Source organism: Cricetulus griseus, assembly GCF_003668045.3.
Source record: "Cricetulus griseus strain 17A/GY chromosome 1 unlocalized genomic scaffold, alternate assembly CriGri-PICRH-1.0 chr1_1, whole genome shotgun sequence".
In the NCBI taxonomy this organism is placed as follows: domain Eukaryota; kingdom Metazoa; phylum Chordata; class Mammalia; order Rodentia; family Cricetidae; genus Cricetulus; species Cricetulus griseus.
This window is the reverse complement of record NW_023276807.1, coordinates 219,057,755-219,081,349: the sequence shown is the minus strand read 5'-3', so window position 1 is coordinate 219,081,349 and position 23,595 is coordinate 219,057,755. Positions and strand designations below refer to the sequence as shown.

Below are 23,595 nucleotides of genomic sequence, written 5' to 3'. Positions count from 1 at the left end.
GGTTTGAGGTTCCAAGAAAGGGATTTGGGCACCTCCCCTCTCGCCACCTCTTTGTAGCCACACACCTGAGTAAATTGCTTGGGATGGCAGACCTGAAAGGGCTTTCCACCCCATCCTTCTGCTTAGCAGGCTGTGGGGGAGGGGCTTTCCATGTTGCCGGTAGAACACACTGAGGAGGGGGAGGAGGAGGGGGAGGAGGGGGAAGGACCACAGAGAAGATACGCATCGGCTTCAGGAGAGCATAATAGGAAGACTTCAGGGTGATGTATGGTTCTGGGGACGTTATTAATGATTTGCTGATTTTTACCTTTAAAACCTTTGGGCAGATTATTTATTATGTCCTTGGCGTATCTATGATCTATGGAGGGTGCACTAATCTCTAAGCACGCCCCCCCCTTGTGTCCCTACTCCTTTACAGTGTCTAATTAGGCTGAGATGCTGCCCTATCTACCAGGCTCCACCCCACACCTGAGCAGGAAGGAGGCCAGATCTGAGATTCATGTTTTTGCCCCATGGAGCCTACAGAGCAGGGATTCTGGTTCCTATGCCCAGCTATGCATGAGATTGCTGTGTGACCTTGAACTGAAGCATGAAGCATGACTTTTCTGGGCCTTGTCTCATGAAGGAGGCTGCTAGAGAGATCAGGCATCAGTTAGAGTAGAAAGCAAGACACATAGCCCTGCTGGCATGAAAGTCTCAAACTCCTGTGACGAGGGACTAGAAAATAGTGGTGGCACTTCCAAAGGCTCAGAGTCCTTCCTCATCCTGGGCCTTCTGTCTGTGCCTGCTCAGCACAAGGCTTCAAATCCTCCCAGGATGGAGAGACTTCAGATCATGTAGTGATTGGAGACACTATGGGTACAAGAAACCAGATGCAAGAAGAAGGCCATCGTGGCTGGCAGACCATGTGCCTCAGGCAGAACTGTGGAAGAGAGAAGAGTGCATTCCCCCCACCCTCAAGTCCCAACCCCGCTCCAGGAGCCAAGGATCAATTTCCTACCCTGGCAATTCTCTTCTAGAGGCCAAGTACATCCTGGCCCCAGCCTTGCCTCAGATTGCCAAGTGCTCCTCCTATGCTAGTCTGTATTTTTGAGGACCTAGTGGGTCTTTGGACCAGGACTTGGGTGGCTAGCCAGCTGGAAGGAGTCCCATCCTGCCTGGGGTCTAGGGAGAGGCCAGGGGTATGACTCTAGGGGCCTGTTTGTCCCAGCTGAATTCCATGTCACCTCTGAAAGTGCAGGACAGAGGGTTCCAAAATCCTGGTTTCACTTCTCCTAAACTATGCTTTTCTTTCTAGAATGGCTGTCAGGTCACCATCTGGGGCCATCAGATCCCCTCCTCAGGCAAGCAACACTTCAAATCTCAGCTGCTTCACTGCCAAGCACCCACTACCCGTAGAGCCCCCTGCCCCACCCATGCATGTATACACACATGCACAGACATGCACAGATGCATATAGTCACATGGCCATACATACTTGCCTCATGACTTATCTATCTTCTCTTGAGCCCATCACCCCAGACCACAGCTCCTCACCCCAACCTCAGCCATGACTACTGGCCCCAGCTCTAGCTTTGCCTCCCAGAGTGACTGCACCCTCAGTAATAATACCTGCCCAGAACCTCCAGTAACCTACCCTTTGGCTGCTGTGGCTGGGGGTCACTTTTGGAGCTGTTCCCACTGTACCTCAGCTTCCTTAACTGTCACCCAGTGGGCACCACACTGGGATAAAAACCACCTGTGCAGCAGGACGTGGGGCTTCAGACCAACGGATACAGGATGGGTACTCTAGCTTGTGTGCTTATAAAAAGGGGAACAACAGACCATAGCTTCCACTCTGTATAAGCACCTGTTGTCAAAAGGCCTGGCAGAGACCAGTGACTCAGGCCAGAATGAACCCAATGCTCTTTAGCTTTATCCTAGGGTTAAAGGGCTCTGAACCCAGAAACCTTCTAACTTCTTACCCTTATATCCAGAGCTTCTATCATTACTATTACTATTATTATTGTTACTTTAAAACAAAAATTTATTTTATTTTATTTATGTGTATGTGTGTGTGCACCTGTCACATATGTGCAGCTACCCTTGGAGACAGCTTGATGTAGGTGATGGAAACTGAACTCGGGTCCTCTGGAAGAGCATCAAACTTTCTTAACCACTGAGACATCTCTTTAGCCCTTAGGTTTTTTTTCTTTTGTTGTTGTTGTTGTTTTGTTTTTTTTTTTTAGAGCAGATCTCACTCAGTAGCTCAGGCTAGCCTGGAACTCACTATGTAGCCCAGGCTGGCTTCCAACTTTCAGCAATCTTCCTGTGTCTGCCTCCCTAACTCTGGGATTACGGGTGTGAGCCACCACTACCTCTTAAGGACTTGATTCTGAGGTACAGGGAGGGACCTCAGATGTGCTTGGAAGGCAGAGGCAGGAGGGGAAAGCTTTGCTGCTTCTTGATAGCAGAAAACTGCTCTAGAGGCTTCTCTTCATCCTGGCCCCTGGAGATGTTTGCAACCACATGCTCTGTTGGGTCTGCGTCTCCTGGCAAGCACAAGCCCATGTGCTGTGGCCGAACAAAGTAGGATGTGAGGCTCAGGCTTGTCCCAGAAAAGTGAGTCACACCACCCTTCCGTCCCTGCACCCAGCCAGTGCCTGTCCTCTGGCTTTGTCCTTTCCTGGAACCGTATGACTGACTGATTGATGGGGCTGTGAGAAGTCACCCAGTTCATCCTGTGCCCGGAGGAAGGGTGCTCTGGAGCCAGCCTTGGATTCAGGAAGCAATCCTGCTCTTTCTGGGAAAGAACTCGGGAAGAGTCAAAAACCAGGAGAGGAGGCACAGGCCCATTTCCCTGAGGCCTTGGGATAAGAGGCAGGCACCCGTTCTTGGCTCCAGCCTTCTCACCATTACAGAGCTGTGACTGCTTGCATGCCAGCCATCTCAGGGCATCCTAGTGTTAGCCATGCACTCCACAGAGCAAAAGGAAAGATTATTTGCTGAGCTCAGAGGGAGACTGGGTGCCTCACCTGGCACAGGTTCTGTGTCCCTGGGCACATAGGCTGGTGGCAGCTGGACCCCACACAGGTCCAGTGCTGCAGAACACAGCCTGTACTGCAGAGCAGAGAGCCCAGGGCTTCTGGGCCCAGGGCATGGCATCTTCAAGTCCTGACGAGTCCTGATGACCAAGCTAGGCTGCATCTGAGGCATTAGCCCAGGAAGGGACACAGTACTAATTAGAGCATTGACCACCAAGCCCAGGCCAGGGTGAGCCTGTGGGCTGGGCAGGGAGACTACTCTCAAAGTTCAGCCTATGGCCCACACAGCTGCTCCCCCAAGGGCAGCTTCAGTTTGGAACTGAGCCTACATCTTCTTGTTATAGCAGGTCAGAGGGAAAGAGGGAGGGAGAGGCATAGGGGGGTGGGGACCAGTCCAAGTAGAGAAAGTTGGCTCACTCTGCTTCAGGTGACTTGGTTGGTGCAACCTAGATTTCTGGGTTCTTGGATATTGGTCTTTACAGAGGCCTGGGCAGGTTAAGCTGTCAGTTGGGCTCTGCACAGAGGAGTAGGGACAGGGTTGTGGTAGGAGAATGACCTTTACCCATCTAATTGCCTCTCAAGAGATGAGTGGAAAGGGAGACTGACTCTGGCTGACCCCCATTGTCCCTTGGGCAGACCATGTAATGAGGGAGGGCAAGGAAGCCGACCTCTGGAAGTACATGAATGTTTGTGCACGTGGTGCGTAGGTGACTGTGTACACAAGAGCGAGGATGTGCATGTGTGTGAATGTGTGTGTACACACCTGTCTAAGTGGGTGACTGTGTGTGCGAATGCCTGTGAGCCTGCATGTGTACAAGCATGCAGTCACATGAGTGGGTCCACAGATGGAGTAGGGCATGGTGCATGAGCCTCTCTGGGTGGTCCAGTCCTGGTGGAGTATCTGATGACTGACTCCATGCAGGCAATGTGGGGAGGGGTGTCGAGCTGGTTTTCCTGGGTTGTTATGAAAATTTGTGCTAAGGCTGACCTCAGACACCGGGGCAGAGTGTCAGGGAGGCAGAACTGTCTTGTTTTCTTTCTGCTTCGAGTACTCTTCTTGATCATGCAAGTGAAGAACAAAGCAGCTAGCCTGAGGTTGTTTGCAGTCCCTCTTGAGGCCTCCCTGCCGGCAAGCTGGTGCTTGTGGCAAGGCCTTCACAGCCTAAGCACAGGTCACCTTTCCTCTGGCCACAGGAGTGGTCAATGAAGCTTGTGTCTGGGAGACTCGGGTGCTGGGATCTGGTGAAAAGGGAGGTGGGGCCAGGGGATCGGGGTGTGTGGTCTGGATGTCCAGGGACTAGAAGAAGATCTGTTGTTGACTGTGTTCTAGGAGGACAAGAGGTTTGAGATATTGAGATATGGAGAAAGTCTGGGGTCTGAACCCAGAATCCCCTGGCTGTGTGAACACTTCTCCAGGAAGGCTCTGTCAGTTGGGTATAGGACTGGTCAATTCAACAGAGTGCTCAATTCCTCTTTTATTAAAAAGGAATGGAGCAGAAGTCCTAACCAGACCAACATGACCCGTCTCTGGTTGTGAACTCTAGACATGGATTTTGGCTCCTTAGACATTGTAAAGTTGCCTTTCGGGCCTGAACCTCTGTAGGGCAGAAGGGTTGCTCCACTCTCCAACCATTTAAGGCTGAAAGGTTTTGGGTTGCCATGGCTACTGTGAGCCCTTGTAAGCATTTGGGTGATGGATGATTTGGGTTTTTATCCAGCAGCCAGCTGAGGCTATAGGAGTGCCACCTTCCCAAGAGATGCTCTGCCACAGAGGCCTGCACAGCTTGGCTGCCATAGTAAAAAGGCGGGGAGAATACACCAAGGTCCCCACCTTAGCTATCACCATAAAACTCCTTATCTCAAAGTGAAAAAAATAAAAAAGCTCAGGTTGTCCATTAGCAACAGATCTTTTAAAAGATAAAAAGCAGAAATAAATGCGGACTTAAAGTAGGTGAATCTGTAACCAAGAAAATCCCACAAAGAGATACATTTTCAGTGTGACACTGGCTTCATGGACCTGGGGAGGCCACTCCTGACATCTGCCCACAAGTAGAACATTACTGGGAACATGATACAGTCGTCCCAGCAGAAAGAATCCCACTGAAGTTACTTTCAGTATTTTGCAATGAATTCACTCAGCAAAGTGTTCAGTGCCTTTAGTTAAGTTACTTATTCACACAACCTAGATTGAAAAGAAAGAGAGTAGGGAGATACAATAGAAAAGGACGTGGACTTTGAGCGTGTGGTATCTCCTTTGCAATCCTGGCTTTGCAGCTGGGTCAACTTAGGCAAGTTTCTGTATCTCCCCTGTGCCTTGATTGCTTCCTTTGTGAAATGGACATGAGAATGCCTGTTTGCATACCTGATAGATACACCTGGAAGGTTAAATGGGACTGATTCCGTGAACGGTACAGGATGATACCAAGTGTATCATGAGTTTTGAACAAATGGGAATTATAAATGCAGTGTTGAAAATGCCCCAATGTACATGCAATGATGTCTCTCGCATCTGCTCATTTGCTTCCACAGCAACGCAGGTTGTGGGGGTGGAGCCTATGTCATGGTGTAGAAACTGAGATGTGAGCTCTGGATTTGAACCCAGGTCCTCAAATCCCAGGTCTCATGCCCTTTCTACTTTTTTTTTTTTAAAAAAAAAGTATTTTTATTTTGCTGTGTGTAGAATATGTACACATAAAACAGCATTGGTGTAAAAGTCAGAGGACATTTTGCAGGAGTCAGTTCGTTCCCTCTACCATGTGGGTCCTGGGGACCAAGTTCAAGCCCTCAGGCTTGGCAGCAAGCACCATTACCCACTGAGCCATCTTGACAGTTCCTGTCTTCTCTTGATGAATAACACCATTTTAATACATAAGGGTAAGGCTGACTGCTGCAGGCATTTGGGAGGCATTGGAACATCTCTTGGTGATGGAGACCTCATATCATAGATGAGGTATATTCTGGATGTTTCTTGACAACTAGTAGTGATAAGAGATGGACAACTGTGCATGCCGCCACATCCAGACACCTGGTTGTATCTAAGTCACAATATAATCTTCTGGGAAAGGGAGGATGCTAAGGAATAGCCAATTCTCTACTTTGAATGACAAGTGGTTTGCTAGAGCATGGCCATCCAGGTCCTCCACCCAGTGTCAATATCAACTACTGCTGATTGACTGTTGGGAAATCAGTTCAGTTGGGAATGACTGCTCAACCTCCAGGAGCACTGTACTTCAAATATATTTTTAAAAGGTGAATTTGTGCACGCATGGTGGAAGGAGAGAAGCAACTCCACAAAGTAACACTCTGTCCTTCACACACATGCTGTGGTACTCAAGAGCCCCTATGAAACGATAAATAAATGAATGTAATAAAAGACTCAAATAATGGCAGAATTTCTTTAACTAACAGCAAAAGACACATGTAAATCAGTTCTTTTTTGAAAAATGAGTTAGTCTAGTCATATAATTTATAGGGAATGGGTCTTGTTAAACCCTAAAATGGGTTTTAATTTCATTAGTATTCAGATATATCTGGAATGGTGTCACATGAAATGAGATCCCGTGCTTGTCCATGTAGTTAGCCAGCAAACTCTGCTTTTCAAGGCCCATGCTGAATACTGGTGAGCACTCAGGGATCTAGAGGATGCTGGTTGAAGCTGACCTTCAGAAAACAATGTCCCAAAATGAATTATGATTCACCAAAATGCTGGCATCCTTTGACCCTGTAAGATCAAGCCTGGGAATCAAGTCTAAAAGAAACATCTAGAAGTTGGCCAAGGGGCCTGGGCAGGGGGCAAATGTTTTGCTTGCTGGTCTGCTGGTATATTTTGTGTTTTTGAGCCAGGGTTTTGCCACATATCCCAGGATGGCTTCAGACTCTCAGTGGAGCCCAGGTAGGCCCTGGATAGATGGAGCTCCTCCTACCTCAGCCCCCTGAGTGCTGGATTTCCCAGCCTGCGCTGCCATCATCAATATGGAAACATTTTTCGGGACAAAACAATGGAAAACTAAGGTGTTTGGGTGCACATATCTGCAATCCAATATAAGCCCAGCATTGGAGAGGCTGAGGCAACAGAATCTAAAGTTTGAGGCTAGTCTGGGCCACAAAGCCAGCCCAGGCTACATAGCAAGACTATTTGAAAGATATTTAAATGTATGGGTTTGGGAGATGGCTCAGCAAGTAAAGTGCTTGCTGTGAAAGCATGGGTTTGGGTCTCTGGAACTCTTTGAAAATCCAGCTGTGGCTACATGTGCTTGCAAGTCTGGAACTAGGGAGGTAGAGACAGGCAGATCCTGGGGCACTTCCACCAGCTAGCAAGCTCCAGGTTTGACAAGAGGTCCTGCCATAAAAGAAAATTTAAAAAGTGGAGAAATGATTGAGAAAGACTTTCCATTGTCAGCCTCTAAACTCTACATGTGCCTGCTAGGCACGTGCACTGGCATTTAATATAACAGAGGTAGGGAGGGAGGGGGAGGGAGAGGAGGGAGAGGGAGAAGAAGAAGAGAGGGAGGAGAGGAAGATCAATGATAAGTTTTTCTATTACCATCTAGAAAAATTCTTCAGTAATTAAAATATGAATTTGAATTTTTAAGCATTTATCTTATCCATTTATAATAAGTTCTTATATATTGAAGCGTTTGGGAAAGCAGATATAAATATTATACAGAGAACAATCCCCATGAAACATGCAGAATACAGAATATGATGGAGAGCATTGCACCCAGTCTTTTTCCAAAGCTGTCTACAATCACTGGTCCATGGGAGTCACTTCTCCTTCTGGCTCCTTGCTTCCCCTTCCCCTTACAAATAGTATGAATTGTGGGGGATGGAGCCTAGGACATTGGGGCTGAGAACAAACTTTATCCCATGACCCTGAATGTCTCTGCTTTTTCCAAGTATTTTCACATCTGCAGAGTCACCACATATAGTCCAGACCAGCAAAAAAAGTTCCTCAAAGTCAAAAGAGGTGAGTGTTCTCAGAGAAACCAAGGGGAAAGTAACGGCGGATCGATAGGGAGAGAGAGAGCACGCGCACAACTCCCTCACAAGAGCCAACACAAACAGAAGGTCCAACAAGTCTTTCCAGACCCTTCTATGCTCTTGAGCTGTGTGGATAGAGGAACCGGCTGACATCTGGTAATATGTCATGAAGTTTAGCTCCTAGGGACAGCATGGTGTGGTCATCTTTGGCAAGTCCTTTTCATTGCTGTTACTGTCAAGGTTGAACCCGGAGCCACAGATAAGCTAGGCAAGCACTCTGCCACTGGGCTATAGTCCCAAACCCTGAAACCATGTTTCACTAAGTTGCCCAAGTTGGCTTTTGAACTTGCTCTACAGCCCAGGCAGTCTTGAACTTCCTATCCACCCGGCCTTAGCCTCCTGAGTAGCTAGGCCTGCAGCTCCAGGGCGGGTAGCAGTTCCTTGGTCTTTGTCCTTGTTCCTTATACATCCCCAGTGGCTTGAGCCTCTCTTGGGTACATGGGTACTATATTTACGCAGGTATCACTCAGACTCATTGCTATCCTATCATTTGATGTCTAGAAATCTAAATCGTCCTGACCAATGCCATCTACCCTACCCTTGACCTGGGTACAAACTAAGCTTCCAGCTGTTTCTTCATCTTCCACACCACAGACTTCTCCTTCCCTCTGCTTTGGAGATCTTGGGCTGGAGGGGGCTTCTTGTTCAGATGAGGAACTCTCTGGGTACATCGTGGTACCTTCTCTCTCTGCATGCAATACCCGGCTGTTCTTGGCCTTGGTGAACTTGAGCTCTCCACTTGAAAACTTTTCTTCTGAGCTCTTCTGAGACACCTGTGAGCAGATGCCCAGAGATGATGCCCTGGAGGAGTGTGCTGTGTGGTGGCATTGGGGGCCTGGCCTTCTATGGTAGTTGTAGAGCCTCCCCTCTTGGTCTAGGCTGATGTTTTTAGAAACTGCCCTCCTCTGGCTCTCTCCAGAACTACCCCAAGGGCCATTCTCCTTTTCATCTTGATTTCCTCCTTCTACCTCTGACTGTCTTTCTCTGGAAGCATCCCGAGTCTCCACAGAGTGACCATCATCACCCTGTCTTCCTGAAGCCTCCCAAGAATCTCCTTCTCTAAAGCTCTGGTGCTGGGTTTCTTCCTCAGTCATACACTCCTCTAACTGCTGGTTTTCTTGTGCAGCACTGATGTGGATTTCCCCTTCTCTTGCAGTGGCTGCGTCCTCTTCTGGAACATGGCAACCAGCTCCTGCTTTCAAGAACTCAGAGTCCTCCTCTCCTCTCAGCCTCTGCCTCCCTTTCCCCTCTTCTTCCTCATCTGCCCCAGACCCCGGGGCCAACCTCAGCTCCTGCTTCTGATGAGTTCCCTGGACAGTTTGAGGGTCCTCCTGAGGCAACATCATCCCTGCCTTCTGGGGGGGCACCTCCATGGCCTCTCCATTCCTACCTTCTTTCTTGCTCTGTAGAATTTGCTGTAAGTCAAAGGCCTTTCGGACCGGTGCGCTGAAGACTGCTGTTGCACCCTTTGGGAATCTAGGGGTCATCTTCTTTTTCAGGCAGACTTCACAGGGACAGAACTCATCCCCCATTCCCCCCACACCTGGCCTGGTCCCTAAGGCTGTGCTGAGAGTGGACCCATCCTCCAAGGCGAGGGAGGGGGCACCCTGGCCGGGGAAGGCTGAGAAGTTTCTCAGGCCCTGAAGGCGACGCCTGCGCAGTGCTGTCTGTAGAGATGTCTGACCTCTGAGGGCTTCCCGGGGAGGTTCTGGGACCATCCTCCCTGCCCGGCTCTGGATCTTCCTCACTTCCCTGACAGTGCTTGCTTGAAGCCGTCGGCCCACATCCTGCTCCAGCTCAGTCACAATCTGGTCCAGTTGGCTGTTGTCCTGAAGGTTCCATCGGGCTCGGAGTTCAGTTATGGCACCAGCCAGGTGAGCCATGAAGTCTTTCTCTACCTTCTTCAGCAGCTTGGACACCCAGATGGGGTCAGGGTCCAGAGCTCTCCTGTGGGCAATGGGTGTGTTTGTCTCCCTGGTTCTTGAGCTGGCCTTGATACCTGCTTGCTCGCTGCCCGTTGCAGCCACTCTGGACTTCCCTTCCAACCCCAGCTCCAATACGTGAAGACTTTGACCCTCATTAGTGTTTGAGTTGCTCTCACGGAAACGGCAAGGGGACTCTGTGGGTTCCTCTCTCCCATCTAGGGGCCATAGTCCTCCGGAGGCAACATCTCTTCCTGCTTCATCTTTTGACATTCTGGTGTCTTCTGGTGAGCTCTCCCTGTCCCAGGAGCCAGCGGGAAACTTTTCCTGACTGCAGACTCCAGACCTTTCTTCTGGAAGCCCTTTCCCATGGACTCCATCTCCCTGTAGCCTCTCTTTTACTCTCCCTTTTTTCTCTTCTGATTGTGCCTCCTCTTCCAGCGTTGTGCTTTGGATGGATTGTTCTGGAGTGTTGCTCCACTTCTGGTTCCTGCCACCTTTACCTGACTCCTGCCCACTGGTGGCACAAGGCCACATCTGGGAGCCAGATGAGGCTGTGGAATGACTCAGTACCCCTGGGTACCCCTGGTTCCCGGAATCGGGTCTTTGAGAGGGGATTTTCAAGGGTAAATCTACCCTGTCCGGAGCCAGGGTATTATCCATGGCACAGGGCACACTGCCCTCACCGGAGCCTCCAGAGCCACTGCTGACATCCACACCAGAGGAGGAGGTAGGTGTGAAGTCCTCAGTTCCCAGCAGAGCCTGGTGTGAAGAGAGCTTCCTGAGGTCAATGGCCAGCTGGGCTTGCCCAAGCTCACTCCCAGGCCACAAGGCCTGGGAGATGTTCAGCATCTCCTTGTACTTAGGGGATTCTTCAAGCCTGGTGTTGCCATCAAAGAAATGGAGCCTGGCAAGGCAGGCAATGAGGGCCCCAGCAGAGTAGCTGAGCCTTTGGGCTACTGTGCTAGAGATCTCTGGTAGACTGCTGGGCCGGTCTGGCTTGGAGCCCAGCAGGGCCTTCATGATCTGTGTGGAGGCTGAGACCCTGCTGGGGAGCGCATATAGGCTCACACCATGGTCCACAGTGGTCTCCTCTCCTATTCCAGCTTCTGCGGGGGCCTTGACTCCTTCACCCGATGCTGCATCGTGATGGGGGTCACCTCCTGGCTTGTAGTACTCAGGACCAGACCCTGGGAGGTCTCCTGTTGGCTCTGGCTGCTCATCAGTGACCCCTTCTGGGGGCTGCTGTCTGGCCTGAGCCAGTTCCCTCAGGGCTTTCAAATAACAGTCATCACCAAGGTCCCCCTCAGGACTTTCTGGGCCATCGCTGGCCACCTCTGTGCTCTCACCTTCCATCTCCCATGTCATGAGTACTGGCTTTTCTGGGATGTTGCCTAGCCACTCACGAACCACAGCATCTGGAGAGGTGTGGGGCAGAGCAGTGGGTGTCACACCACCATCTGCCTGCTCCTCAAGGCTTCCCCTGGTACCAGGGGACTTCCCCAGCAGAGTCTTCCTGGGCTCATCATGGCCATCAGCTTGATTATGGTCACTTCTGGGACCACTGCTGCTTGTAGGATCATTTCTGGAACATGTTTGCTCCTGTGGGGGAGTTGGGCAGAAGCTGCTGGTCCCCCAGCAGGCCTCAGAGATGGGTGCCTGTGCTTGACCAGTGGGGACTATGAGGACAGAGGATGCTCCAACCTGTAAACAGCAGCAATCTTGGTGGGTTCCAGGATCTTCTACCTCAGGCCATGGGTCCAGCAAAACAGAGGGTGAGAAAGGCTCAGGGGTGGTCCCTGCATCTTCCCACAGGCAACCAACCTCTTCCCTGTGAACAGGAGTGGGAGCTGGAGGGCGAGCTTGGCACTCAGTGTCTCCTGCTGGCTCTGCAGAGCAAGTGCTAGGATGGTAAAAGCTGGAAGCACAGTCTGAGTCACTGGTGGGTATGATGTTGGCTTTGCTGGTGGCTTGTGGGTCCTGAAAGTCAAGAGACCTAGAGAATGGTGATCTAAGATGCCCGGAGGCTTGATTTTCAGCACTGGGTGAGTTTGGAGGAAATCGTGGTGTGGGGCCTCCTGGGCAAGCCTGTTCTCCTTCCTGAGGCATTGGCATCTGCAAGGCTGTGTCCAGTGAGGGTTGAGTGTCCCTACAATAATGACACTGCCTGGCATGGCCTTTCTGAGCCCCTTGGCAAGGGATAGAGACATCAGGCAAGCATACAATACTAACTGGCCTCTTCTGCTTTTTCTGCCTTTGTTGGGCTGGGGCACTGGCAGGAGCTGAGAGAGCACCTCTCTCACCGTCTGAAGAGCCAGAACAGCCTGGAACCAGGGGCAGCCTCAGGTCAGGCTCACCTCTGGCTTCCTGGTCCCTGGTGCTCCGATTACACTGCTCTGTCTGAAAATCCATGCGGCTCAAAGATAAGAGGCTCTGGGTGGAAATACCTTGGGTGGCTTGCCCCTGGGAAACCATGACCCTCACCTGACTTGAGCCTCTGTGGCACTGGCCACCACACTCACTGGACCCTTCGTGAGACTCAGCACTGACTGATGTATCAGAAAGGGCCCTTTCTATACCTTGGGTCTCAGGTCCCAAGCCACAGGGTCCTGTGGCTAGGCAGGGGCCCTTCTCAGCTTCTAGCTCAACCCCACTTGAAGAGGCTGAGGAGGCTGGATGCAAGGTGTCACTGTCTGTCTCACCTTCTGTTGTCCAGGGACAGCAGGGGCCTGACTGGGCACTTCTAGGGTGCCTGGGACTTGAGACTGGGCTGGCATTATTGTTGCCATGTCCTTTCCTATCATTGGCCACCTGGCTGCAGTGGCTCCTGCATCCAGAGGGCTTAGACAGGCCCCACCTCCTCCTTCGAGTTTGACCTGTACCCCCAGGGGTGGTCAGGGGGTTCCTCCATATGTCATAGTTGGGCTGTGATTCCTGGTCCAAATTAAAGACTCCCTGGTATCCTCCATCATAGGGGCCCAGTCCCTGAGCCCCATGTGCCAAGAACCCCCAGGGGTAGCCTTCCTGTCTACAGCAGAAGGGATCAGCCTCCCTCAGGACCTGGCCTTCCCCACTGGCTGGAGTGAAGACACTGGTATGCCCCACCCTCTGTGACCACCGCAGGGTATCCTCTCCTAGAAGTTGGAAGCGGACTTTCATCTCCACAGACAGGCTGCCATCCTCGTTCATGCAGACCTTCTTCTCCACATCATCAGCAGCCACCAAAGAGCCATGTGGAGCAGGTGTGTCCTGAGGGCGCCTGTCCAAAGCAGGCCCTCCCCAGTCTTGATGACCCAGTGCTGTATGGTTACTGAGACCAGATCTCTCTGACATCAAGGACACCTGCTGCGGCCTGCTGCCAGACCTGGCCCTCGAATGCATCACACTCTGCTTGGCATTTGGTCCCCAGCCACCTATTGCACAGCGGAGCAAGAGAGAAGAGAACAAGGCATTGAGTTACTGGAGAAAGCAACAGCAGAAAGACAAGGGCAGAGCCATTCCAGAAGGTCCTGTGGATGCTACAGAGCACTAGAAAGAACTGAGTGTGAATCTGACCCAAAGTTACCAGGTACCCGCTATTTCTAGATCTGCAGCTCATTGACACTGCTACAGTATATGCAGCCATGCACATAGTACTTGCTGTACATTGAGTTGTTGCACAGAAAGCTTCTTGCACGGAACATTCGCTGCATATGAATGCTTGCTGAAAGGCACCAGCACAATCGGGGTCTGGAGAGTTGGGGCATTGCAGGTGGAAACACACTGTGGAAATTCATTGACCTGGTCCAGGAGGCAAGCTCAGGCTACTGCCTGTGATCTGACCATAAACTGTAAGCCGACATCATGGTGATCCATCTCCCTCACAATAGCCAGGCTCATGGGCTGAAGAAGATTGCCAGAATAGGTCTAGACACACCACACCAGTTTGTGATAGTCTAGCCTGCCCCACAGACAGAAGAAAAGGGTGGGGCCTCAGGTGATATAAAGTAGCCCCAGAGAAGATGGAGTCCTGAGTGTTTCTCATTTCATCTCCCAAACTATGCTTGGTGGGATGCACTTATGTCCAGCAGGACAGACCTCATGATCAAGCAAGCCTGGTGCTCTTCTAGTATGTGCCAGACATTGTCTTTGTGTCCCAGCCACTGGTATGCCACAGCTGCTGGCACTGTTGCTGGTCATTTTCTTAATGGAGTTCCACAAAGGACAGCCCTTTGTTTATTCACCAAACTCTATTATCAGTCCAGTAGTTTGGCTGTAATTTTATTCTGCATTTGTGAATCATGTTCTCAAAATAATGCATATTTTAATGATGAAGCCTACACCTTTGCCCACTGTGGGCTTTTCTGATGGAGCTACATGTCTGAATGAATGGCCCATGGTCATGCTATGCTTTAATCACAGTAGCCAGCTATAGACCACCACTACTGCCTAAGACAGTCATGACTCTGAAGGACTCAGTGCTACCTATACTCACAGGGCTCAGCACCTCCACGATGACATGCCTGCCGGGAATTTTTTTTTTTTTTTTAACAAATTTTATTGGAATGTTTCAAATGACTTAAGGGGTTCAGGAAATACTTGAGATGAAGAATCTATTAGAATTAGAAGAGCTACTGTTTCCATGGACTGACAGATACCGCCGGGAATCTTAATTGGTAACTTTAGACCCCAGCAACCTTGAGCTCAAATTTCCATGTGTCAAAGTCTACACTGATCTCAAGCATCCCCAGCAACGTTCTGCTCAGTTAAGGCTGATGGAAGAAGGAAGAAGCAAGAGAGACCCAAAGTGCCTGCAAGACCTAGGAACTGGGCCAAAGCACCTTTCCCATGGACCTGGAAGTGATAACAACCAAGCCCATGGAGCCACTGTCCCCTTTGAAAGAAGCCATGGAGGTCCGGAACCTACTCACCACGTCCACTCCTTGCAGTCACACCAGATAAGGTTCTTGTCCTGGCCCCTCCAACATTTTCCATCTCCAGACGTCTGAAGGCCTCATTCCCAGCACACACCAGCAGGGAGGGACCATCGAGGAGTGTCAGCAGGGAGTCCACCTGGAGGAGGGGAACATGGAGTTGGGAGCCTGGTCTACAGAGACCCTCTGCTCCAGAAGGCCCAGGAAGGAAGATGGGATCTCCTCAGCTCTTCTAACTCTTGCACAGGCCATTCTGGTTTCCCACATCCCACAATGCTTCCATCACAAGCCAGGGTCTGAGAACCCACTGCCTGCAGGATCTCATTTTCTGTCTCCACCATCTGAGAGCCTGTGACCACAGGTTACTTTGGGTAGAAAGTACCCAAAGTACTTGAGCCAGCACATGAGCCAGCAATCGTGCTCTTTAGCACGATTTCTTGCAGCACTTTTCATGTGGATGTCTGATTATCAGCCTATTATGTCCCCAGGTAGAGTTTTCTTCAGTATTTGGTGACTTTCCAGTATAATTCAAGCCAGTTGCCTCTTCTTGAGTGAACCAATGAGGGCAAAGCACTGCTCTCCCAGAGAGCCCGTCTATTCTCAAATTCTACCCTTCCCTTAGAAGCACCAGCAGGACATGCTTCTGCCAACTGCTGGCTCAGAGATGAGCAGGGTACATCACTCCAGGAAATAGACTTCACCCTTAGAGTATTTCCCTAGCCCCAGAGGCCCTGTATATCTGAAGGCCTGTATTACAGCATGAATGGCAGTATGCACTGTCAGGGACTTTTTAAAGTGTACATCGTGTTCTTTTAAATAATTTCAAATTAGAAGGGTGTGCTCAGTAACAAAGAGACAAACACCCCTGATGGGGGATGTCTTTCTGTGTATATGTTTGTCTTATTGGTTGATAAATAAAGCACTGTTGGCCAATAGGGGAGCAAGTTAGACAGGACTAGGAGAGAAGGAGAATTCTGGGAAATGGAGTAAACAGCAGGGTAGCCATGTGAAGAGAGGACAAATTCCGCTGGTATCCTCGATAAGTCTTTATAAAATATATAGATTAATAGTTATGATTGATACTTAAGGCAGAGCTAGCAGATAAGAAATCCTAGTCACTGGCCAGCAGCATTGTAATTAATATAAATCTCTCTGTGTTATTTGGGGGCCCTAACATGGTGGCGGAACTCAGGCGGCTGGCAGAAAGAGTTATCATTACATACCCCCCCATGGAACTATTAGAATAATCAAACCCCAGAACACCAACAACACCAAATGTAAGAAGGTAGGACATCAGGACCTGTTACTCATGTCCCATATGAATGAAAAGTGGTCTAGCCAATCTGGAAGACAGTTTCTTGCAAAAACCAAGCACATGAGCCAGCAATCGTGCTCTTTAGAATTTATTCAAGGGACACATATCCCCTCCCCCTAATCACACACAACTTTGTTTTACTCTACCACCTAGCCCAGTTCTTTAAGAGAGCCCTTTGTTCTTTTAACTTCAAGGTACATTTATTCTTTGGGTAGATTTCTCTTCCATCTCACAAATACTGAGGAGGCAGTGGATTGCCAGGGATTCTTGCATTACAAATCCACTCAGGGACCATGAAGGGTGTCAGGGACTGTTCAGGGGATTATTGGATTTGATTGACTCTTACAGAAGGAACAATGGCTAGGTAGTGGCTAGGAATTCCATCTGAGAGTCAAGGACTCAGAAAGACCAAGATTGGAGGGTTGGTGGCAAGGAAATCTAGAGAAGCAGCTCCCAAAGGCTCCCCCACAACTGGCTGGTGGGTGAGGAAACTGGTAAGTGGTCACCAAAAGGTGATTATCACATGGATAGATTGGCCTGCTCAGTGGGTGCCAGACACCCGGTGGGAAGCTAATCAAACTGAACCCCTCTGAACCACTGTAGTTATATAATGAGGGCATTTCTGTTGGGGGCAGTTTGTACTCACTGGAATGGAGTAGACATTTGTTTTGGCTAACGATGTTCCTCATCCATTCTCTTTTAGGATCACCATCTTGGGCTTACAGAATGCTCACTTAACATGGGTACAACCCAGGAAGATGGCTGACATCACAGCAGAAGATACGAGGCAGTGGGCTGACACCAATAGAAATGACTGTGTATCTGAGTATAGTGATGTACACCTTTGATCTTAGCACTCGAGAGGCAGAGACCAGCCTAGAATGCATAGTGAGTTCCAGGCCAGCCAGGGCTACATAGTGAGACTCTCTCTCAAGACAAACAATAAGAATTCACTTTGTAGCTATATGCTCCATCACCCTTATAATGTGGAATAATGGGATGGATATTCTCTGGAAGATTCCACATGGGAACCAGTTGAGAGGCACCCCTTTAGGAGGTCGAGCTGTGTCCCTGTAGGATGTGATACGCATTCCCAAGGCAAGTGATGTGAACTGTTTGCTTTTCTGTGAACCACAGACACCTGGGGATGCGAGTGACTCTTATTCTCACTAGAAGACAGACATCATGGAGGTGATGTGGCTTGTGGCAGTAAGTAGATATGATGCTTTTGCTTTTTTTTTATTTCTTGAGGCTACCCTAGACGCTCTGTGTAGCCCAGGCTGGTCTCCAATATGCAATTCTCTTGCCTTCATGAGTGCTGGGATTCTAGGCATGCACCACCACACTGGTTAGTAAATACAGTTCTGACTATAGGAGGCCCCAGCACTAAGCAGATACAGGCCCAGACTGTGGGGAGATAGAACTAAATCAGCCTATATCAGCTTGGTTTCCTGAAATCCCCACCTTTGTCAGAGACTCATGTTCTGCAGAACCTAGAAAGGTACCAGCTACACTTAACTAGCCTTTGCATTAGGACTGAGTGCAGGCTGTATTCTCCATGCACTGGTGCCTTTGATCAAGACTGAGAAGGAAGCTGTTTGGTAGACACTACCTCATCCCACTTCTGGCTGGTGTCGCTATATGCATGTAAGAATCAGGTGATGACAGCCGAGGTGGTCATGGCAGACTCTTCCCTCCAGTTACTCCTGAGAGTTGAGACGCAGCTGTGCTCTCTGAGAACTGCTTCCCATTGGCTGTCAACCCCACCAATGTGTTCTTGAACTCTACATTCACAGTGCTTCCAGCAAAGGCAGGAGCTACCTGCAGGATGTGGTGAGCTGTCTCTACAGACCCAGCCCCAATCCCACATTCCAGCTTTCCAGACCTGCCTCCTGATGTCCTGTGCTAAATCTCTCAATGCTCAAGGTACCCTAAGTGATCTGTTTCCTGCCCTAAACTCTCATGGAAATATGCTATTGAGAGGATGGCATAACAAATGAGGAGTATGTGCAACGCTCATAGCCTGCTGTGTGCTAAGCACTTACTAAGTGGGAGCTATGAGTAGGGTGGCAGAGAGAGAGAGAGAGAGAGAGAGAGAGAGAGAGAGAGAGAGAGAGAGAGAGAGAGAGAGAGAGAGAATCTGACTCAGGTCCTCACGCTGGCCTGGCAAGTGCTTTATTAATTGAGCCATCTCTCCAAGCCTGATGATGGTTGTTTGGTTAACAAATTTGACCCAATGTCTCCACACTTCACCTTTAATTAGCAGTGGGCAATCACGGATGCCTTCCTAGCCCAACTATGTATTTTGACCCTGGGTCCAAAGGTAATGCCTGCCCCCCATGCCCAGGGAGCCTACCTTCTTCCCGCTGATTGTGTACACCTGCTTCACGGGAAAGTGCAGAAGCTCCGAGGCTTTGCTGAGGAAGGCCTTCAGGCTCCTGGTGTTCCTGTGACTGAGAACCACTGTCTGCTGGCATCTAGGATCCCCATTCTTCACCAGTGTCAGCCTCCTTGGGGGCATGAGTCCCTTCCAGGAAGAGGATGTTTCTGGAGCTTCATGGCCACCTTCAAACCCCCGTGACTGTCCAGCAGAGGGGCTTTTCCTTTGCCGCCGGCCTGGCTCTCGGGGAGTTCTAGGGGGCTTCTTATCTGAACAGAGGTAGCAGCCCCCATCTTGCAGCTGCTCCAGGGCACTGAGGCCATGTAAGCCCCGGGGGGTGGTGACAGAGCGCACTCCGAAGGAAAGAGGCATGCGCTGAGACAGCTCATCCATTAGGGCGCTGAAGGTCTTGAAAGTACGCTGGTGAACAGCTAGGCGAACCCCAGCAAATTGGGGATCCCCTCTCTTGAGGAAGGTTATCTTCTTAGCTGGTGTCACCTCGGTGACAGAGGGAGTGTGAGCCACAGAAGGCAGAAGACACTGCCGGCGGCTTGGGGCAGGAACATCCTTTGTGTCTCCTGGGGTGCTGTTCATGATGTGGAGGCCCAGACAGCTATATCAAAGAAGGAAGAGAGGCTCAGAGGCAAGTCATAGCTTAGGACTATCTACTCTCTTTTTTTCATTATGGAGGTGCTTCCTGACACCGCAAATTAGGTCCATCCAGCTGTGCAGAGACAGTTCGATCCATCTGGGTTAAAAGGCAAAGATTTAGCACTGGAAAAATCTATGCCAACCCCTACACCCCCCATGACATAATCTCATCTGTAGAATTCAGCTTATTCTGGATAGGGGTTATAGTAAGCAAATGAATTTATACATCTGGAGCACTTAACATAGAGCAAGGGTGAAAAGTCTTTATTTTCTTCCCTCCTCTAGCTGTTTCTATTGCCCTCTCCTGACAACATGCTACCTGTCCTCCACCCGCACTGAATGTCCTCATGTTTTCCCATCTAAAAAATGTAGGTAGACAGAACAAAGAGTGATACTCACAGGTACAATGCTTTGGGTGGCCGGCTTCCCTCTCCTGCTGTCTCCCCATCAACCCTGGGGAGCTGTCTCTCTCAACTCCATTCCTCCAGCTGTCAGGTGGATGTCTTGGGTTCAAGCACTGGTTCCAAACCCTCTAGGGACAGGGAATCAGACAAGGTGACTAGAAACAGTTGTCTATATAACTTAAAGCCAGATGCATCACTTCATGGCCCATGTTTTCTTCACTAGATTGTTGTTTGCATTGGTATTAAAAATAAGTTATGGGCTAGCAAGATGGCTCCGTGGGTAAAAAGGTACTTGCTGCCAAGACTGATGACCTGAGCTCGATCTCTGGGACACACATGGTGGAAGGAGAGCACCAACTTCCAAAAGTTATTCGCTGACCATCATGAGTGTATGTACACACACACACACACACACACACACACACACACACAATGTTTAAAAAATACAAAATTTTAAAGCTATGTCTAAGGTCCCCCTAAAGTCTTTTCTATGGGTGATTATCAGCTTGCTGCCACCAACAGGAGAGACTAAGGCACAGACCTGTTCCCACTGTCCATTTCCACTCCCACTACCCCACGGTGAGCAGCCCTGTTGCTTCCCACGGGACACTTGCAAAACCCTTTCATCTGTTTCTCCTGTCCCAGGTCACCATACTCCCCTCTGCCTATGGCAGCCAGGTTGTTCTGAAACCCAGCTTCTTCTTGTTTCCCCAGACTTTCCCAGCTCCCCAAATCTGTAGAAAAAGTCTTCACTTTTATTCCACTATTCAAAAGCTTCTCTCACGTGTCCCCTGTCGACTCTGTGAGCCTAGCCTCTTCTCACAGGATTCTAAGGTTTCCTGTGAGGTGGCCCTGCCCTTCTGCACCCCACTGTGGCTGGGCTGTCCTCTTTGTTGAGACATCTCCAACTCCCATTGTTAGCATAGCATCCTGGCAGCTCCTACCCTCCAGGCCATGCCTTTTCCAGCTTACCCCACCTGCGAAGCAAACCTGTGCTCTCCAGGGCACCGAGCCTCATGACTGAGAAGTAAAGGTGCATTGATAACCAGACCCTCCTAGAGCTTCCTGTTGAGGCTGGATCTGAGCTGATGGGGTTAGAGGAGGATTTTCCCGACTCAGGGGTGCTCAGTGCCACAATATACATGGGTGGGCGGGGGGCTACCAGGGCCACAGCTCACCTCCCTGGCACTGCTCTTTATTTGGCCCCATTTGTTGGACAGAAAATAACTCTTCTCTCATTTTCAAAAGCACGGGGCACAAAGGAGCCTTGTAATCCTCTCATCTCTGGACAGATCTATAATTAGCTCCTGAGACCTCCTCCCTGCCAGCTAATCCCTGCAAGCTGCTCCCATTAGCCCTCCAGCCTATGTTACTATGGCTCCAGGAACAGTTATTCCCAACTGCCTGCCCATGGGGGCCATTTGTCCCTCCTGAAGTTCACTGTCACTCACAATGACAGCCTTTGCTGATAATGCCAGAGAGGAAGGAAGCGTCATACTGTCCCCAGCACCACCATGGACGTGGGCATCATAATGTCTCTGGCACCACCGTGTCCACCACATCAGTATATCCCTGTAGTCACCATGTCTACTGGGATCATTGTGTCTATCATGCCCCACAATGTCACTATGCCCCAGAGATACACTCTATCCCATTGTGCAGACAGCATCTTCTCCAGCGCCACTGTGGCCCACAGTGTCTCTGTGTACTCCAACATAACCATGTCCTTGATTGACAGCACCACGTCCCAGCACCACTGTGGCCCACAGTGTCACCATACCCTCTAGCACTCCCAGCAGATGGGACTCCTGCCCCTGCAGCCCTGTTTGCACATGGGCACATGCACATATTACACATATGTGTGCCCACATACAAACACATACTTCAGAAGGAATCTCAGTCCCAGGAGAAGGAGCTGGAGGAACAGGGCTGCCTGGCTGGGATCTATGAAAGGGAGACATTACAGGAAGAGGTGGCACCGATCTCTAGCCTTGTCAACAGAGTCTGGGAAGGTGAACCTTCGGTCCTGTGGGAGTCACCAACAAGCAGAACTTATAGCCACTGGGATGGGAGTCAAAACAAGGAAGAGCCCCTTCTTTGAAGAAGTGTAACAAACCTTAAAATCCCTTCCTCTTCAAGTCCCTCTGGTGCCACCCGGCTGTTTGCTCATTCATATTCACCAAAGATGACTGAACATCTATCTGCTCTTCTTGCCTGTATATTGGGTGACAGGAACACAAAGACTAAAATGCCATGGCACCCCCGACAAGGCCTGCACACTCTCATGTGTCCAGTAGATATACTATAGCTAAAGCTTTTTAGTCTCTGTGGCCCCATAACCCAATGGACATCCCAAGATGGTGAGTGTTGTGATATCCTTGGTGAATGAATGAATGAATGAATGAATGAAAGATTGGGAGAAACCAGTGATTGTGAATGGGAAGAACTCAAATGGTCCTTGAACATGGATCATTCGGTAATAAGAACCAGAAACTCTCCCTTGGTGGGTATGAGTTGGGATGTAGGTCATGGCATTTAAGAGTTACACGGCATTGGCTAGCCAAAGAGCATCAGAGAGCACCCTCATTTCACTGGACACAGAAGCTAGAGCTGAGCTAGGAAAGAGCCTGGGCTGCAAGGTGGGCTAAGACCCCTGTTAGATCACCAAGGTGCCTCATGCACCACAGGTGTAAGCCCCATCTCTTACAAGGAGATCTTCAGAGGTGAAGCAAAAGACCAAGCATTGGCTAACGCAGAGCAGGTTGCATCTTAATTTCCCCTCCTATGTCCCTCCTGTCTTGGTCTTGCCCTTCTTCACCAGCCAAGCTGAGGCTGGTGGTCCAGGCAGGATGTCATGCACCTGTGGACACCTGTTCTAGCAGCATGGACGAGGAGCCCACAATCGCAGAACCATCTACAGAACGTAGAAGATCCTTCCCCTGACATTTACATACACATGAAGGTCCAGAGAAGACTGATAGTAAGATGGTATGGTCCCCAGCACCACTGTCCTCCCAGTTAGGGGGTCACATGGGTAGAACTAATATAGGGTACATCTAGGAAAGGGGCAGGACCCCATCAGGCAACGCTGGGACCAGTTGCTTACAAAGAGCTCTTTCTCAGTTTTCTAAGCACCCCGAGTACCTCCCCCACCCACTCACCCTGCCCCTGGGTAGAGACAGAGACACCTGGGAGTCAGCATGTTGCTGGAAGTCTATAACAAATGACCCTGGTAACACAGGGTCTGTGTGGCCCCACTTCTGGTGGTGGAGTATCCTGGGGAACCCCTGGGCCCGAGGACACTGAGTCTGCCTGGAGGGGTGGAGTCAGGAAGGATGGAGAGGGCGGAAGGGTGTGGGGATTTCAGGGGAAGTGGACAGAAAACAGAGGCTTCCAGCTTGGGGGCGTGGAGAGGTGGATCGGAGAAAAAACAGATTAAGGGAGAAAAAATAGAAACCACAGGAAATACTCAAAAAGGTGACAGACCAATGGAGGAATTGGGCTGGTGGTCCCTGAGGGCCTGGGGGAGGAAACAGTTTTGCTGGCCAGAGACCTGGAAGTGGGCTCTGCCGAGGGAGAGGCTGGAGGCCAGTGAACGAGTGAGATAAGTAGATTCAGGAAGAGAGTAAATATGGTGAGAGAAGGCAGCAGGCAGGGAAAGGGACAATGACATCATTGCCAGACCTAAAGAGGATAGGCAGGAGGGAGGCGGCATGCTGGAGACCTTGAACAGCTGATGAGCTTACACACAGAAGCTAAGAACTGTAGGTAAAAGGGTGCATGGCTCCCAGACCTGGCAAGAGCCACAGAGGGTCACTTAGCAGGGAATTGAGTCCTTCTTGGGGGTCCCAATTGCTAGATGGTGTCTGAATGGGCCATAAGTGGGCATATGATCATTGCAGTATAGCCTTCCAGTGGCTCAACTCCACCATAGCTAAAAGGAATTG

At 50.0% G+C, this 23,595-nt stretch overlaps 1 protein-coding gene across 1 annotated transcript; it reads right to left on the bottom strand.

Annotated features, from left to right (window-relative positions):
- Positions 1–8,469: 8,469 nt before the first annotated feature.
- Rp1l1 (RP1 like 1) lies at positions 8,470–19,187 on the bottom strand. The gene is made up of 3 exons (XM_027390039.2): positions 18,570–19,187; positions 14,896–15,037; positions 8,470–13,398 (listed from the first exon to the last, which is right to left on the bottom strand). The coding sequence occupies exons 1-3, from the start codon at positions 19,185–19,187 to the stop codon at positions 8,561–8,563; spliced, it is 5,598 nt and encodes a 1,865-aa protein (XP_027245840.1). The 3' UTR covers positions 8,470–8,560.
- Positions 19,188–23,595: the final 4,408 nt, after the last annotated feature.

What these genes read in the sequence shown, in the direction of transcription:
- Rp1l1 (XM_027390039.2), bottom strand. Translation starts at nt 19,187, where the DNA reads ATGAACAGCACCCCAGGAGACACAAAGGATGTTCCTGCCCCAAGCCGC. An exon ending in ACACAATCAGCGGGAAGAAG is followed by an intron (nt 15,038 to 18,569) that starts GTAGGCTCCCTG and finishes CCCCTCCTCCAG; the next exon opens with GTGGACTCCCTGCTGACACT. An exon ending in GACTGCAAGGAGTGGACGTG is followed by an intron (nt 13,399 to 14,895) that starts GTGAGTAGGTTC and finishes GCTGTGCAATAG; the next exon opens with GTGGCTGGGGACCAAATGCC.